We start from the raw sequence: 17,743 nt of genomic DNA, 5'->3' as shown, positions 1-17,743 counted from the left end.
AGTTTTAATTATATATATTAATTAGAATTCTTAATGTTTAAGTGCTGTAATTTCTAGTAAAAGCTAAGAAGCAAGCAACAATGCACTGTCTTTTACATTAGCATTCTGTAGATTGGCAAACTTACAAATATTATTTATGATTTCTAAAAACACTTGCTTTTTTATAGACTACTTTTTAGTGTGGCACCAAACTTTTTTATTAATAGTCCTAAATATCTTTAGTTTCTCGGCAAAATGAAGCCTATATTCAGTAATTAATATTTCAGTATCTTATTTTATTTGGAAATGGTCTAGGTATTTAATAAATTTCCATCATTTAAATTCACTTAGCAAATTCTAAAAGTTTCAAGTTACCAAAAATCTAGTGAAACTATTTTTAAGTAGATACACCATAAAACAATTATTCTTCAAGAGTTCACCTAAAAGCTCTTACCCCATTTATATCTAATTCATTTGTTCTCAACAATTATGTTTAGATTACCCTTGAAAACTTTGAGACATGGCACCAAGGCAGCCACCATCCCAAGCTATTTTTCTCACTGATAAATTTTATAATAGAGATAATATGACCTTATTTGACTTTTAGCAAACCTAAGTGTAATAAAAGTAAGACATATCTGTATTAATTAAACCAACAAACTTGAACTTTAGTACCGAATATTAATTTAATATTGAATATTTCCCAGATCATGTGAACTTGAAATTCATTTGGGTTAGTTTCTACTACATTTAAAAATATTTAATTTGTAAATGCCTACTTTTAAGTCAATTAAATAGAGCTCTTCTATAAATTTAATTTTGATAATACTATCTGAAGGTAAAGATGTATCATATGTATAATGTACACACAGATGTATAAACAGACATAACTAGAGATCTCATAACTTCATTTAAAATCTGAGTCATGAATCAGGTATTACAATATAAACTTATTAATTTATAAATGACAGTTGGTGTAAGTTAAATTTATTTGCTCAGATAATTAAGGCTTTTTACTATTTGCAGAAAAGACTTCGAGATTTGTATCTGTCCTTTATAAATCCTTAAGGAAGCCGTTAATTCGATTTTGGGTGAGGGAGCCTTTCAAGAAGTTTGAGTTTGTTTGTTTGTTTTTGTTTTGTTTAGTTTTTATTTATTTATTTTTTTAGATAAGTAAGAAGTGGATTTATTTATTTTTAAAGTTTTTGATTAATTTTTATTGGAGTATAGTTGCTTTACAATGTTGTGTTAGTTTCTATTGTACAGCAAAGTGAATCAGCTATACACATACATATATCCCCTCTTTTTTGGATTTCCTTCCCACTTAGGTCACCACAGTGCATTAAGTAGAGTCCCTGTGCTATTCAGTATGTTCTCATTAGTTGCCTATTTTATAGCCTCAATAGTGTATATGTGTCAATTCCAATCTCCCGATTCCTCCCACCCCCACCCCTTTCCCCCTTGGTATCCATACATTTGTTCTCTACATCTCTATTTCTGCTCTGCAAATAGGATAATCTATACAATTTTTCTAGATCCCACATATATGCATTAATATACGATATTTGTTTTTCTCTTTCTGACTTACTTCACTCTGTATGACACTCTCTAGGTCCATCCACGTCTCTACAAATGACCCAGCTTCATTCCTTTTTATGGCTGAGTTTATTTAGAGAGATATACTTTCCATAGACAGAATGCGATTCGTCTCAAAAGACGAGACGGCCCTGGGAGAAATACACTCCACAGACAGAATGTGGGCCATCTCAGAAGGCAAGAGCACCAACAGTTTGAGTTTTATTGATAAGGCCTCTTTTTTACTTTTTTCCCTCTTCAGCTTCAGATTCAACCTGATTGAGCTAATTAGGCTCACTCTCAGGTCACTGTGGGCTGTATTTACATTTCTGATTTGTAGATTGGCAAGACAAAGACAGTTGCTTTTAATTCCCCAAAGGACTGGTCTGCTGCCTAAATGATATTAAAAGATTGATTTGCCCAATTACATTTTCTTTCATTTGCTTTTTTAATATCAGCAAGAAGATTTTTCACTAAACTGGAAATCAAGAGTTCTATGTTCTAGAACTTTGGGATTCAATTTATCATGCCTTCAAAAATTTATGCACGAGGTATTCTACAAAGACCCTTTGTGCATGCACAAATTAAACAGAGCAATTTACCCTAGGGGCAAAAAATATTTATTATTGCTTTTATTAGTCCCTGAATGTTGGGGCCCAGGTTTTACTTTATACTGTGTGGGCACAGGTAACTCTATTGGTTTCTTTCTTTTTTTAAAAAGTCAGCTTTTAATTTAGTTAATTATTTATTTATTTTGGCCATTGATGAATAGTATCTTAATAGCGACTCAAACCAATAAGATGCAAGAGCTATCCCCACAAGAGAGTGCAGAGAATGCAGCCTTCTCAAAATACAGAAAGTTTACTCCCCATAATAGTCTAAGAAACTAAAGGTCTTTTTTGTGCAGGTAGACACAACAAAGGTTGAGATGACAAGGCCCCTTATGGGCTGGGACTCCTTATAACAAATTTTCCTGAGAGCTGGCACAGCCAGACAAAAAGACTGCTTGGAATCCCAGTCTATTCAGCTGGCTGCCAAATGTACACCATATGTGTACCTTCTGGATGGCAGAGACCAAGCTCTCGAAACACGGAATAAAATGCCTAAGAAGATCAGATATAACATTTACATCTCAAAATCACAGGGAGAGAAATGCAGGTTCCTCCTAGAAGGGCTTTTGTTCCTTTAAGGTCAAAATTTTGAAAAGATGTTTTATCAAGCTGGCTTTCTTCTAATCATTTTTAGAATGTCAAAAGAACCCTATCTTGGCCATTTTAGGGCAAGATTTCCTTTAATTCCCAATTAAACAAGTATTCAATATTTGTAAGTATAAATTCCATATGTACATAAACATGGCTGGAGTGTTAGTTGGAGGCTGGTTTTCTGATGGCCAGTCCAGAGGCTCAGTGTCTTTCAACTGAGTAAATCCTTGTATCTTTACACCAGTCTCCCCCAGTATCTTTAAAATGGGGTGGAGGTGATTTTGGAGAGGCAGAAGTGAGTGGTGGCATGAAGCGAGATCTTAATTCCCTGCCCAGGAATTGAACCTGGGTAGCCTAGATGAAAACCAGGAATCATAGCCACCAGACCCCCTGGCACTTGCCACCAGTGAAAAATGCATTTCTCACGGAGGTAAAAACTGTAAAAACAGGTACAAAGTTTATTATTAGAGACATAGCACAACAAGTAGGAGAGCACACAGAGAAACAGTTTAGCAAGGCAGAGATGCACACCCAGAGAGAAAGGGTGTGGGCATCCTCCCTAAGGAGAAGGAGAGCAGTAAAGAGGCAGTTAAGTCATTTAAATAGGGCAGTTCTTCCGGGTCTTTGTTTACCTTTGCCCAATTATCTGGCTTCTTTTTCCACACCTGACCTGCCCTAGGACCCTCCCCCACATGTGTGTGCAACTTTTTTCCAAGATGGATTTCAGCTCAAAGGCCGATGGGGTGGCCTTAGCATCATATATTATGAGGTGGTGAGCCCTCCTTTTTGACCCTCAAGGAGACTTTCTGCCCATGTGCAATGTGTCCCTTGCCCCAAGAAGGGGAAATATGTGACCTTTTGACCCTTTACTCAAACAAGGTTTAGCCTCTCTCTGTTCCAGCCATGACTATTAACTTAAGGTGGCCCCGAGCAAGGGCAGCCAGGGAGGGGGACACAGGATGCTGGAACCCAGCAGATCCTCTTCTGTTATTCAGCTGTACATACCCTGCATGCATACACGTGCAAACACAAACACACTTGCACGCATGTACACATGAACAGAACTGAACACAGAGTGGAGACTCCCAGCCCGGGCGGCGTGTAGTTGGGCTTGTCAGATCACCCCTCAGTCTTTGAAAGTGTCCACAGGAGACAAAGCCTGGCTATTTACACTGTCTCTGTCATTGCTTCCATTTTGGAGAGCAAACAGGAGACTGATTTTCAATGTCTAACCTGGAGCCCATCTATCTCCTGTCCCAGGAAATGCAAACAGGAGTCTAGCTGTAAGTGTCCAGCCGAAAGCCCATGTTTTCCTGCCTCATGAAGTGTAAATGGGAGGCCAGTTGTAAATGTCTAACCTGGGGCCCATCTATCTCCTGCCTTAGGGGGAGTGGGGACAAATCCCTGTTATACCCAACAAAACAGAACTAACTCAGGATCATCAACCAATAATTGGGAGATCCTACAAACAATAAATGCTGGAGAGGGTGTGGAGAAAAGGGAACCCTCTTGCACTGTTGGTGGGAATGTAAATTGATACAGCCACTATGGAGAACAGTATGGAAGTTCCTTAAAAAACTACAAATAGAACTACCATACAACCCAGCAATCCCACTACTGGGCATATACCCTGAGAAAACCATAATTCAAAAACAGTCATGTACCAAAAATGTTCATTGCAGCTCTATTTACAATAGCCAGGACATGGAAGCAACCTAAGTGTCCATCAACAGATGAATGGATAAAGAAGATGTGGCACATATATACAATGCAATATTACTCAGCCATAATACGGAACGAAACTGAGTTATCTGTAGTGAGGTGGATGGACCTAGAGACTGTCATACAGAGTGAAGTAAGTCAGAAAGAGAAAGACAAATACCGTATGCTAACATATATATATATATATGGAATCTAAAAAAAAAAAAATGGTCAGAAGAACCTAGGGGCAAGACGGGAATAAAGACACAGACCTACTAGAGAATGGACTTGAGGATACGGGGAGGGGGCAGGGTAAGCTGGGACAAAGTGAGAGAGTGGCATGGACATATATACACTACCAAATGTAAAATAGATAGCTAGTGGGAAGCAGCCGCATAGCATAGGGAGATCAGCTCAGTGCTTTGTGACCACCTAGAGGGGTGGGATAGGGAGGGTGGGTGGGAGGGAGATGCAAGAGGGAAGAGATATGGGGATATATGGATATGTATAACTGATTCACTTTGTTATAAAGCAGAAACTAACACACATTGTAAAGCATTATACTCTAATAAAGATGTTAAAAAAAAAGAATATATGAAACATTATGCTGGGACTCTATAAAGCCATGGATATTATATCATAATTATATGTTTAAGTAGCTGAAAGTCATTTGTAGTCTTTTTTTTTTTTTTTTTACAAATTTAATCAGTTATACATATACATATGTTCCCATATCCCCTCCCTTTTGCGTCTCCCTCCCACTCTCCCTATCCCACCCCTCCAGGTGGTCACAAAGCACCGAGCTGATCTCCCTGTGCTATGCGGCTGCTTCCCACTAGCTATCTACCTTATGTTTGGTAGTGTATATATGTCCATGCCGCTCTTTCACTTTGTCACAGCTTACCCTTCCCCCTCCCCATATCCTCAAGTCCATTCTCTAGTAGGTCTGTGTCTTTATTCCTGTCTTACCCCTATGTTCTTCATGACATTTTTTTTCTTAAATTCCATATACATGTGTCAGAATACAGTATTTGTCTTTCTCTTTCTGACTTACTTCACTCTGTATGACAGACTCTAGGTCCATCCACCTCATTACAAATAGCTCAATTTCATTTCTTTTTATGGCTGAGTAATATTCCATTGTATATATGTGCCACATCTTCTTTACCCATTCATCCGATGATGGACACTTAGGTTGTTTCCATCTCCGGGCTATTGTAAATAGGGCTGCTATGAACATTTTGGTACATGTCTCTTTTTGAATTATGGTTTTCTCAGGGTATATGCCCAGTAGTGGGATTTCTGGGTCATATGGTAGTTCTGTTTTTAGTTTTTTAAGGAACCTCCATACCGTTCTCCATAGTGGCTGTACCAATTCACGTTCCCACCAGCAGTGCAAGAGTGTTCCCTTTTCTCCACACCCTCTCCAGCATTTATTCTTTCTAGATTTTTTGATGATGGCCATTCTGACTGGTGTGAGATGATATCTCATTGTAGTTTTGATTTGCATTTCTCTATTGAGTAAAGATGTTGAGCATCCTTTCATGTGTTTGTTGGCAGTCTGTATATCTTCTGTGGAGAAATGTCTATTTAGGTCTTCTGCCCATTTTTGGATTGGCTTGTTTGTTTTTTTGTTATTGAGCTGCATGAGCTGCTTATAAATTTTGGAGATTAATCCTTTGTCAGTTGCTTCATTTGCAAATATTTTCTCCCATTCTGAGGGTTGTCTTTTGGTCTTTGGTTTATGGTTTCCTTTGCTGTGCAAAAGCTTTTAAGTTTCATTAGGTCCCATGTGTTTATTTTTGTCTTTATTTCCATTTCTCTAGGAGGTGGGTCAAAAAGGATCTTGCTGTGATTTATGTCATAGAGTGTTCTGCCTATGTTTTCCTCTAAGAATTTGATAGTGTCTGGCCTTACATTTAGGTCTTTAATCCATTTTGAGCTTATTTTTGTGTATGGTGTTAGGGAATGATCTAATCTCATACTTTTACATGTCCCTGTCCAGTTTTCCCAGCACCACTTACTGAAGAGGCTGTCCTTTCTCCACTGTACATTCCTGCCTCCTTTATCAAAGATAAGTTGACCATATGTGCGTGGGTTTATCTCTGGGCTTTCTATCCTGTTCCATTGATCTATCTTTCTGTTTCTGTGCCAGTACCACACTGTCTTGATTACTGTAGCTTTGTAGTATAGTCTGAAGTCAGGGAGCCTGATTTCTCCAGCTCTGTTTTTCATTCTCAAGATTGCTTTGGCTATTCGGGGTCTTTTGCTTTTCCAAACAAATTTTGAAATTTTTTATTCTAGTTCTGTAAAAAATGCCAGTGGTAGTTTGATAGGGATTGCATTGAATCTGTAGATTGCTTTGGGTAGTAGAGTCATTTTCACAATGTTGATTCTTCCAACCCAAGAACATGGTACATCTCTCCATCTATTTGTATCATCTTTAATTTCTTTCATCAGTGTCTTATAATTTTCTGCATACAGGTCTTTTGTCTCCTTAGGTAGGTTTATTCCTAGATATTTTATTCTTTTTGTTGCAATGGTAAATGGGAGTGTTTTCTTGATTTCACTTTCAGATTTTTCATCATTAGTGTACAGGAATGCCAGAGATTTCTGTGCATGAATTTTGTATCCTGCCACTTTACCAAATTCATTGATTAGCTCTAGTAGTTTTCTGGTAGCATCTTTAGGATTCTCTATGTATAGTATCATGTCATCTGCAAACAGTGACAGCTTTACTTCTTCTTTTCCAATTTGGATTCCTTTTATTTCCTTTTCTTCTCTGATTGCTGTGGCTAAAACTTCCAAAACTAAGTTGAATAAGAGTGGTGAGAGTGGGCAACCTTGTCTTGTTCCTGATCTTAGTGGAAATGGTTTCAGTTTTTCACCATTGAGGACGATGCTGGCTGTGGGTTTGTCATATATGGCCTTTATTATGTTGAGGAAAGTTCCTTCTATGCCTACTTTCTGCAGGGTTTTTATCATAAATGGGTGTTGAATTTTGTCAAAAGCTTTCTCTGCATCTATTGAGATGATCATATGGTTTTTCTCCTTCAATTTGTTAATATGGTGTATCACGTTGATTGATTTGCATATATTGAAGAATCCTTGCATTCCTGGAATAAACCCCACTTGATCATGGTGTATGATCCTTTTAATGTGCTGCTGGATTCTGTTTGCTAGTATTATGTTGAGGATTTTTGCATCTATGTTCATCAGTGATATTGGCCTGTAGTTTTCTTTCTTTGTGACATCCTTGTCTGGTTTTGGTATCAAGGTGATGGTGGCCTCGTAGAATGAGTTTGGGAGTGTTCCTCCCTCTGCTATATTTTGGAAGAGTTTGAGAAGGATAGGTGTTAGCTCTTCTCTAAATGCTTGATAGAATTCGCCTGTGAAGCCATCTGGTCCTGGGCTTTTGTTTGTTGGAAGATTTTTTATCACAGTTTCAATTTCAGTGCTTGTGATTGGTCTGTTCATATTTTCTATTTCTTCCTGATTCAGTGTTGGCAGGTTGTGCATTTCTAAGAATTTGTCCATTTGTCTTAATATGCATGGATGATATAATAAAGGACATGATGAATATGGGCCTTAAATCAAAATAATAATAATAATAATTGGGAGATCCAAGAACCAGGAGAGACTTACCCAAATTTGTCTAAACTCGTGGAAGAGGCAAATGGGCACAAGAGGCCCTTGCTGGTACCAAGGCTCCTGATCCTCGGACAAAGGAGTGAAGTCTACTCTGGGTCCCTTTGTGGTCACCAAAACTATTGACTAAAAGAAAACTACACAATGTGAAATCTGAGTTAAGTTTTATTTGGGGAAATTATTGAAGGCTATAGCCCAGAAGATAGCCTCTCAGATAGCTCTGAGGAACTGCTCTGAAGAGGTAAGCGAGGAGCCAGGATATATACAAACTTTTTGCTGGAAAAACATGTAGTCAAGCATCAAAAGATTACTGCTAATCACAAAGAGAAATCTCACCGATTTTAGTGCTTTTCTCTGTATGGGAAGATGCAAGAATCTGGGGTCATTTGAAACTTTCCCTTAGATATGCATCTTAACTATCTAAGGGCCAATATATCCAAAGCACAGAATGTTTCCTGTCTTTCTTCATCCTGAATTCCTCAGAGTACACTGTCTGTGGGCAACTGCAATGGCTAATAGCTTGATCATTGTAGAATTGGAATGGCAGGCAACACTTTTTTTCTTTACACAAGAGATGAAGAATGAACAGAGCTGGGTCCCAGGAAAACCAAAGCCAACAGAGCAAACCAAGTATATTACCCTTGATTCTTCAACCATTACTTTTTCATCTCATAGGAAGCTTGGATGTTTCTTTCTACCAAACCCCTTCTAAATCCCTCACATAAACAATTATTTTCAAAATTCAGGTGAGTAAGGGAAGATCTGCTGAGAAATATGACCCCCCTTCCTGAGACTTTAAGCCAGTATTTAACCAGAGATTGAAAAAGTAGGAGGAACAGTACTCGAGTAATGAGGGAAGGAGAAACCATTTCTCCAAGCTCTTTTCTGTCTCTACATAGCTGAGTTCAGGCTAGGGAAAACAGGGGGGAATGAACTATGAAGGTGCTAAGTATTAAATAACAAAGAGAAGAGTCAGGATTGTGGGTACAAGTCATTCATGTTTATACAATAAGTTATAGGCTATTCTTTTTTGTTTCTTTGTTTGGGGACTATGGGTATCATAGAATGGGGGCAAAGAAATGGGAAGGAACAACCAAAGAAGTGGTTGTGACTGGGTTGTTGGAACATTTCTCAGATTGTCTAAGTGAAAAGGTTTGAAAAACATTGCTCTGTGCTAACCTTTAAATCTTGGCTCCCTCACAGCTCCTGGAAGAGATCAATCAGGTCAGTTTTCCCTTTTCTCTGTTCCTCCTGGTCTCTGGACATTGGTCCTCCCAGCCAGCACTGCCTGTACCCATAAATGAGGCCTGTGGTGATGTGCCAACATCAGTGGTATTGCTACTCTGAGGTCACACCTGTTGCATTAGTGGGTGAGCAGACCCTCCTCTGACTTCTCCAGTCTTCAGTTCTTTCCCTATTACCGAATGCCACAGTGTAGAGGGGAAGGAAATATTTGTAGAAGGAAAGGCAGAGGCAGGAGGCTGATATTGAGAGAAACTCGGATCTGATCTCCTCTATTCCCTAAGACCCCTCTGTATGTCCAAGCTGGTGCCACTATCAAAGAAATATAGAAATATCTCCTATTCATAGTGGAAAATGCTAGAGCCAAATCTTTATACATCTCCAAAAGAAGCTCATGTCACTGCACTCTTTCAATTTCTGGTCCCATCGGTTAGTTGCAATTATATATACAAATATGATTATTCAAGCAGTCCATGCCCCTTTGTTCAAATTTTTTGTATCCTGTATCAATTACTGATTATGCTCACCTTAGGCAGAGAGTAGAAAAAAAATTGCCTTCCCCATAGACTCTCAAATTAAGCAAAGTTTAAAAGAATTGTAAGTGAAACAAATCTTGTTCATTAAATATTAATAGCCAAGTAGGTACTGGCTTTTCAGAGTCTAGAAACTTCTTCTGAGGTATATACATCCCAGGCTGACTTTTACCTTGACAGGACTGTATAGGACAAGAGCATTTCAGAATCAACCCACCTTCAGAGGCTCTCACAGTGTTTGCCCAGCTATGAATCACATCTCCTGACCTTTTCTGAGCCCATACCAGGAACCTGAGGCCTATCCCCCATGACACCTACCCACCCACTGCTACTAGGCAAAAAATGACAAAGAACAGATTCTGTCCCAGGCAGTTCCCTAATTCCTAATAGGAATTAGCCCAGAAAAACTCCTAGTTGCAGCTGGGCCTTTCCTTATGCTCCACCCACCTCTCATTCACCTTTACCTGCCTTCATATTTCCATTTCCTATTCAGGAGTAACTCCAAAAGCTTTTCTTCTCCTCAATCCTCCATGGTCCACAAACTTCAAAAACAACAGAGTGACTCTCACATGCAGGGATTCCCTTTCTCCAGCCCAAGGAGACATATCTTGGTATCATAATGATCATTTGTTGGATAATAAATATGAAGAGATCCAAATACACAAGACTGGATATTACAAATGCAAGACTCGAAGATCTTCTCCCAGTGACCCCGTACATATGGATTTTTTATCTGGTGAGGAAAGAAAGGAGGGAGTCTATGAAATTAAACCACTGGGCAGCATGTCTAAGGGCTAGGCTAATGCAGGGAGCCTAGGCAGGGCTGTAAACAGGCATGAGGATATTTGAGGTATTGACCCCAGTGGGGAAAATAAGGAGATAGGGCAGCAACAGGATTCTGCCTTGTCCATCCTCTCCATCCAGAAAAGTACTGGTAAGTCAGAAGTCACCAGGAAAAAGGGACTTGGGTCTGAAGAAAGGTATGGTATAAAACTTCTCTTTTAACAATATGTATGGGGATTTCTTAAGGATATTTTCTGGAAATTAGTTCATTATCTTAGGACAAGTGAGAACTGGGTTTTGGGATCATGTGGAAATGTTGATGGAGGACATTTTCAGGTATGTATAGGATTGCAGCTCTTTCTTCATGGCCAGAAATGAGAGTTTGAAGAAACAAGCATCAGTAAATAAATTGATTGCATTCCTCCACTCTTTGCAGAAAGACTGATCATCCAGGCTCCACACCCTGTCTTTGAAGGAGATGATGTTGTTCTGAGATGCCAGGGGAGAGAAGCAATAAGTGAAACAGTTTTTTACAAAAATGGAAAAAAAATTAGTAAGAGCTATACATCAAACTTCACACTAAATTCAGTCTCCAGGGACAATGGCAAATATCATTGTACTGCTTCTAGAAAAGGCTTTTGGGGAACCACATGGAAAGAAATTTCAAAACCTCTAACAATTCAAGTTCAAGGTAATGGCTGCCCTCCTGTGGGTAATAGGACTTGGCAGGGAAACTGTGTGATGATTTAGGAAGGGGCTCATCAGTGGGGATTTCATGAAAATCCTCCAGTCATGGGAGGGAGATGGGAAGTGGTTCCACCTACTTGGGTCTCTGTGTTCTGATAGCTGGTGCTGAAAGCACACGTGCATCTTTCCAGGAGCCCTGAGCCTCACTACCTTGGGAAATGTGTTTGTTCTTCTCTCTAGAGCTGTTTCCCCCTCCTGTGCTGACAGCCAGACCCTCCCAGCCCATAGAGGGGAGACCAGTGACCCTGAAATGTGAGACTTGGCTCCCTCCACAGCGGTCATACATTCAGCTTCAATTCTGCTTCTTCAGAGAAGACCAGGCCTTGGGATCAGGCTGGAGCAGCTCCCCAGAGCTCTATTTACCTACCATGTGGAGTGAAGACTCAAGCTCTTACTGGTGCCAGGCAGAGACAGTGACTCACCGTGTCAGGAAAAGAAGCTTGAGATCCCAGATACATGTGCAGAGTGAGTGTCTGTGGAGCTGCACTTCCAGAGTCAGAGCCGGGGAGAGGAGAGCAGAGCAATGATATTTCCTGCTCCCTAGGACACTGAACATAACAGAGAGGAGAATTTCAGCTGTCCTGGTATCCTTCTCTCTTCAGGTTCAACACTGGCCTAATGTCCCTAGAACATTCTCTTCCATCTAACTCAGTTAATAACAGTTATTGATCAGTTACTGTGTCCCCAACCCTGTGGGGGGTTACAGAGCCATACAGGATATGTTCTGTCAAGAGTCAACAGATAACTAGAAGCACAGATGACCACAGGCAGTCTTTAGAGGTCCCTATGCTGCTTCTGTTTATTGACCTAAACATGCTCCAAAACAAAAGTGGAAGATAAACATGAACTGGAATAACCAGAAAAGAATGTGGGAAGATGGAGGTGAGACTGGAGAAGAGCCTTGAAGGATAGGAAAGTGGTTGAATTTCAGGATAGAAGTAATATTCTCAGGGTTCACTCTTATTTTGTGATCCATCAGTGCACCAAAGATTCCTTAGATATAAATGTAAATAAAATGTGACTGCAGTCAGCATTAGGTTTAAGAAGATCAGGAGCCTAGTCCCCACATTCCCCAAGAATGGGAACTGTTGTATGTGGTGAGAGGGGTGTTTCTGCCTTTATAATAACATGCACAATTAATTCCTTATTGCCCACTTTGGACCCCTGCTTATTGTACCTGCTGCTATTGGCTTGTTCGTAACAGAACCAGCCTTCTGCTTGACCCTGAAGTTTCTGCCATGAGAACCCTCATGTGTCATCTTGTGTCCTCCCAGGAGTCCCTGTGTCTGATGTAAATCTAGAGATCCAGCCCCCCGAGGGGCAGCTGATTGAAGGAGAAAATCTGCTCCTTATCTGCTCAATAGCCAAGGGTACAGGGACTGTCACATTCTCCTGGCACAGAGAGGGCACAGTGAGAAGTTTGGGAACAAAGACCCAGCGTTCCTTGTCGGCAGAGCTGCAGATACTCACTGTGAAGGAGCGTGATGCTGGGAGATACTACTGTGCAGCTGACAACATTCACGGTCCCATCCTCAGTGAACTGATCAGAGTCACACTGAGAAGTAAGTTCCCGATTCCTTCTATTCAGCCTCAGTTCACAAGACAGGGTTTAGGCTTTCTATCAGCCATGAGGCTCTTTGGAAGAAGGCAAAGGAACAGAGTTGTGAAGATTTAGAAGCTAACCAAGGAATGGCAAAGATGACAAAAGTTGAAGATATTTTACTTGTGGAGAGGACCGTAGTGATGAAAACAAAATTATTCAGGATTACTCTTCATGGTTCAAGAGATATATCTATATTTAAGTTTCTTGAGTGGGGTTATGAGTCTGTCACAGCATCAGAGTCCTCTGACAGTCTACTGTCTCTCTCAGTTCCAGTGTCTCGCCCTGTCCTCACCCTCAGGGCTCCTGGGGCCCAGGCTGTGGTGGGGGACATGATGGAGCTTCACTGTGAGGCCCAGAGAGGCTCTCCCCCGATCCTGTACCGATTTTATCATGAGGATGTCAGCCTGGGGAGCAGCTCAGCTTCCTCTGGAGGAGGAGTGTCTTTCAACCTCTCTCTGACTGCAGAACATTTTGGAAACTACTCCTGTGAGGCTGACAATGGCCTGGGGGTCCAGCTCAGTGACAGAGTGACTCTCAATGTCACAGGTGAGTAGGGATGCCTGCAGCAATTACAGCCCAGAACAGACTGTGTCTTCTCTTTTGGGCTATTTGCTGGTGTGACATTCCAGCAGACTCCCCACTTTTTCTTCCTCTACCTGAGAGTCCTGGGATTCTTTCTTCTGACTATACATTCAGGAACTTAGGCCATTCCTAATAGTTTTTCTGCATTTATCAAGATGATCATATGATTTTTATTTTTTATTTTATTGATGTGATGTATCATATTGATTGATTTACAAATGTTGAACTACTCTTGCATACATGGAGTAAATCCCACGTGACCATGGTGTATGATCCTTTTAAAGTACTGTTGTATTTGGTTTGTTAATATTCTGTTGAGGATTTTTGCATCTATGTTATCTGAGATATTGGCCTGTAATTTTCTTTTTTGTGTGTTGTCTTTGGTTTTGGTATCAGGGTGATGTTGGCCTTGTAAAATAAGTTAGGAAGTATTCCCTTCTCTTCAGTTTTTTTGAATATTTTGAGAAAGATAGGATTTACAGCACCTTTGAATGTTTGGTAGAATTCACCTGTGAAGTCATCTGGTCCTGTGCTTTTATTCTTGGGAGGTTTTTGATTTCTATTTCAGTCTCTTTCCTAGTGATTGGTCATTCAGATTTTATTTTTTTATGATTCAGTCTCGGAAGGTTGTGTGATTCTAAGAATTTGTCCATTTATTCTAGGTTGCTCAATTTGTTGGCATATAACTGTCCACAGTATTCTTGTATAATCCTTTGTATTTCTGGGCATTCGTTGTTATAGCTCCTCTTTCGTTTCTGATTTTATTTATCAGAGACTTCCCTCATTTTTCTTAGTGAATCTAGTTAAAGGTTTGGCAATTTTGTCTGTCTTTTAAAAGAACCAGGTCTTAGTTTTTATCAATATTTTCTATTTTCTTTTTAGTGTATATTTCATTTCTCTTTGAATCTTTATCATTTCCTTCCTCCTACTGACTTTTGGTTTCATTTGTTCTTCTTTTTCTAGTTCCTTTATGTGCAAAGTTAAATTTTGGTATGTCATATTTTCATTTTCATTTGTCTTCAGGTATTCTTTCAATTCACCTTTGATTTCTTGTTTGATCCAATAGTTGTTTAGCAGCTTGTTGTTTAGTCTCCACATATTTGTGATTTTCCAGCTTTCTTCTTGTGGTTGATCTCTAGTTTCATACCATTGTGATCAGGCAAGATGGTTGATATGATTTCAATCTTCTTAAATTCATTGAGACTTGTTTTGTGTTCCAACATATGGTCTATTCTTGAGAAAGTTTCATGAGCACTTAAGAAGTATGTGTATTTTACTTCATTTGAATGGAATGTTCTGTATAAATTTATCAAGTCCATCTGGTCTAATGTATCTTTTAAGGCTGTTGTTTCCTTGTTGATTTTCTTTCTGTATGATCTATCCATTAATAGTGGGGTGTTACAGTTCCCTACTATTATTGTGTTGCTGTCAATTTCTCCCTTTAGCTCTGTTAATAATTGCTTTGTATATTTTGGTGCTCCTATGTTAGGTGCATATATATTTATCACTGTTACGTCTTCTTGATGAATTGTCCCCTTTATCATAATTAATGTCCAGTTTTGTCCTTTGTTATCTTTTTTGGCTTGAGGTCTATTTTTTCTGATATGAGCATGGCTATACCCACTTTTTTTTTTGGCTGCCATATGCATGGACTATCATCTTCCATCCTTTCACTGTGAGCCTATGTTTGTCTTTAAAGGTAATGTGAGTTTCTTGGAGGCAGCATAGAGTTGGGTCTTATTTTTTACTCCATCTAGCCACTCTCTGTCTTTTGATTGGTGAATTCAACCCATTTACATTTAAGGTTATTATTGATAAAGGAGAATTTAGTATTGCCATTTTACCTTTCATTTTCAGGTTGCTCTATATCTCCATTTTACCCCCCCCCCCTTAAGTTTCTGCCTGCTCCTTTGGTTTTTTGGTTTTCTATGATATTTTTCTCAGTTTCCCTTTTTTCATGTTTTGTGTCTCTGTTCTAGATTTATATTTTGTGGTTACACTGAGGTTTGCATAAGACCTCTCCTAGATAAAATAGTCCATTTTCTGCTGATAGAATCTTATCTTCATTTACCTATATGGGTTCCATCCTTTTCTTCTTCCCCTTTTATGTTTTTATTGTCTCAAATTATCTCTTTTTGTATTGTGAGTTTTTTACCAAATTGAAGTAGCTATAGTTATTTTTCTACTTCCCCCCTTTTACCTTTATGCTATAATAAAGTGTTTAAAACCTATTCTGATAAAGAGTTGCAATTTTCTGATTCTGTCTATTTATCACTTTCCTCAAAGTTTTGTGTACTTTTGCCTTTTTGTTTTTTGTAGAAGAGCTACTTTCAACATTTCTTGTAAGCAGAACCTGTGTTGATGTATTCCCTCAGCTTTCATTCATATGGGAAGGTCTTTGTTTCTCCTTCATATCTGAATAATAATTTTGCTGGAAAAAAATATTCTTGGGTGACACTTTTTATCTCTCAGTATTTTGAGAATGTCATTCCATACCCTCTTGTCCTGTAGAGTTTCTGCTGAGAAACCTGATGATAGGCTCATGGGGATTCTTTTGTAGGTTACCATCCTTTTTTCCCCAGGCTGCCTTAAAATTCTTTCTTTGTGATTGACTTTTGACAATTTTAATATAATATGTCTTGTAAAAGGTCTTTTTGCATTGAAGTAATTAAGTGTTCTCTTAGCTTCAAGGACTTGTATAGCCAGTTTCTTTCCTAGGTTTGGGAAGTTCTCAGCTATTATTTATTTAAATATACTTTCTGTTCCCCTCTCCTTGTTTTCTCCTGGGACACCCCTTATGTTAATGTTGCCTTTCCTAAAAGAGTCAGATAGCTCTTGGAGAATTCCCTCATTTTAAAATTATCTTATTTATCTCTCCTCTTATACTTGTATCATGATTTCTATCTTGAGATTACTAATTCTCTCTTTCATATAGTCTGATCTATTTCTAGTTCTTTCCAAGGCATTCTTTCAACATTTATTCAGTTCTTCAATTCCAGAATTCCTGTTTGGCTCTTTTTTAGAGTTTTAATATCTCTGGTAAAGTATTTCTTTTGTTCATTAATTTTATTTCTGAGCTCATTAATCTGGCTTTCTGAGTTTTCTTGTAGCTTGTTGAGTTTCTGCATGACAACTATTTTGAATTCTTTCTCAGTTAGATCACAATATTTCATGACTGTAAGTTTGGTTTCTGGAGAATTGCCAGTTTCTTTTAGTGGTACACTGTTACTGTGATTCTTCATGGTACTTGATGGGTGGTTTCTCTGCTGGTGCACTTGATGTAGTGACAGTTAGAAAACAGAGGCCTTTCTTTTGTTTTCCAGTAGGTGGTGGTATAGCATAAGTTTTTGGTTTCTCTTACCTAAGCTGCCTCTGGCTATGTTTGAGAGTAGTCACTTTCCATCCTCCCCTCTCTCTATAAGTGTGGCTCTATTATCACTTCCTGTGCCTCCGGAGTTACTGCTACTTTGCTCCTGAAGTGTTGCTGTTATCATCACCTTGTGCCCAAGGATGCTGGGCTGTTCCCTCATGTCTGGGATCCCTTGAGTCATAGGCTCCACCAATGCAGGCAAAGCAAGGGGGTAGGGTGGGAGCCAGGGTCAGGCTGGCACCTCTACCCTTTCTGGTGTCATAAGGTTTGTGGACTCTGCCTTTGTGGATTGAGGGGCAGGGGCTGGTGTCATGGGGCACTCATTAAAAAAATGAGTAAAGGACTTGTATAGACATTTCTCCAAAGAAGATATATAAATGGTTATTAGATACATGAAAAAAATGCTCAACATCACTCATTATTAGGGAAGTGCAAACCAAAACTACAATGAAATACCACCTCATACTCATTAGGATGGGTACTATAAAAATAATAGAAAATAACGTGTTGGCTAGGATGTGGAGAAATTCGAATCCTTGTGTAATGTTGGTAGGAATGTAAAATGATGAAATCATTATTGAGAACACTATGGAGGCTCCTCAGAAAATTAAAAATAAAGCTACCATATGATACAGAAATTCCACTTCTGGGTATACATCCCCCAACACTGAAAATATATTCTCAAAAAGATATTTGTACACGCGTGTACAGAGCAACATTATTCATAATAACTAAAACATGGAAACAACCCAATCCATTTATCTGTTGATAACCCAAT

The 17,743-nt window shown here is 39.1% G+C and overlaps 1 protein-coding gene across 1 annotated transcript in view; it reads left to right on the top strand.

Annotated features, from left to right (window-relative positions):
- LOC309799211 (Fc receptor-like protein 3) overlaps positions 1 to 17,743 on the top strand; it is a gene marked incomplete at both ends in the record, with an annotated part of 124,561 nt that overhangs the window by 61,436 nt on the left and 45,382 nt on the right. The window contains 6 exon segments of the mRNA XM_082612199.1: positions 9,309 to 9,329; positions 10,374 to 10,616; positions 11,100 to 11,354; positions 11,591 to 11,875; positions 12,685 to 12,972; positions 13,281 to 13,559. Coding sequence (XP_082468325.1) covers positions 9,309 to 9,329; positions 10,374 to 10,616; positions 11,100 to 11,354; positions 11,591 to 11,875; positions 12,685 to 12,972; positions 13,281 to 13,559 — 1,371 coding nt within the window.

The sequence above is a fragment of the Mesoplodon mirus genome (assembly GCF_964341445.2).
Source record: "Mesoplodon mirus genome assembly, chromosome: 3".
Classification (NCBI taxonomy): domain Eukaryota; kingdom Metazoa; phylum Chordata; class Mammalia; order Artiodactyla; family Ziphiidae; genus Mesoplodon; species Mesoplodon mirus.
Note: the sequence above shows the minus strand (reverse complement) of the source record. Positions and strands in the feature narration are given on the sequence as shown.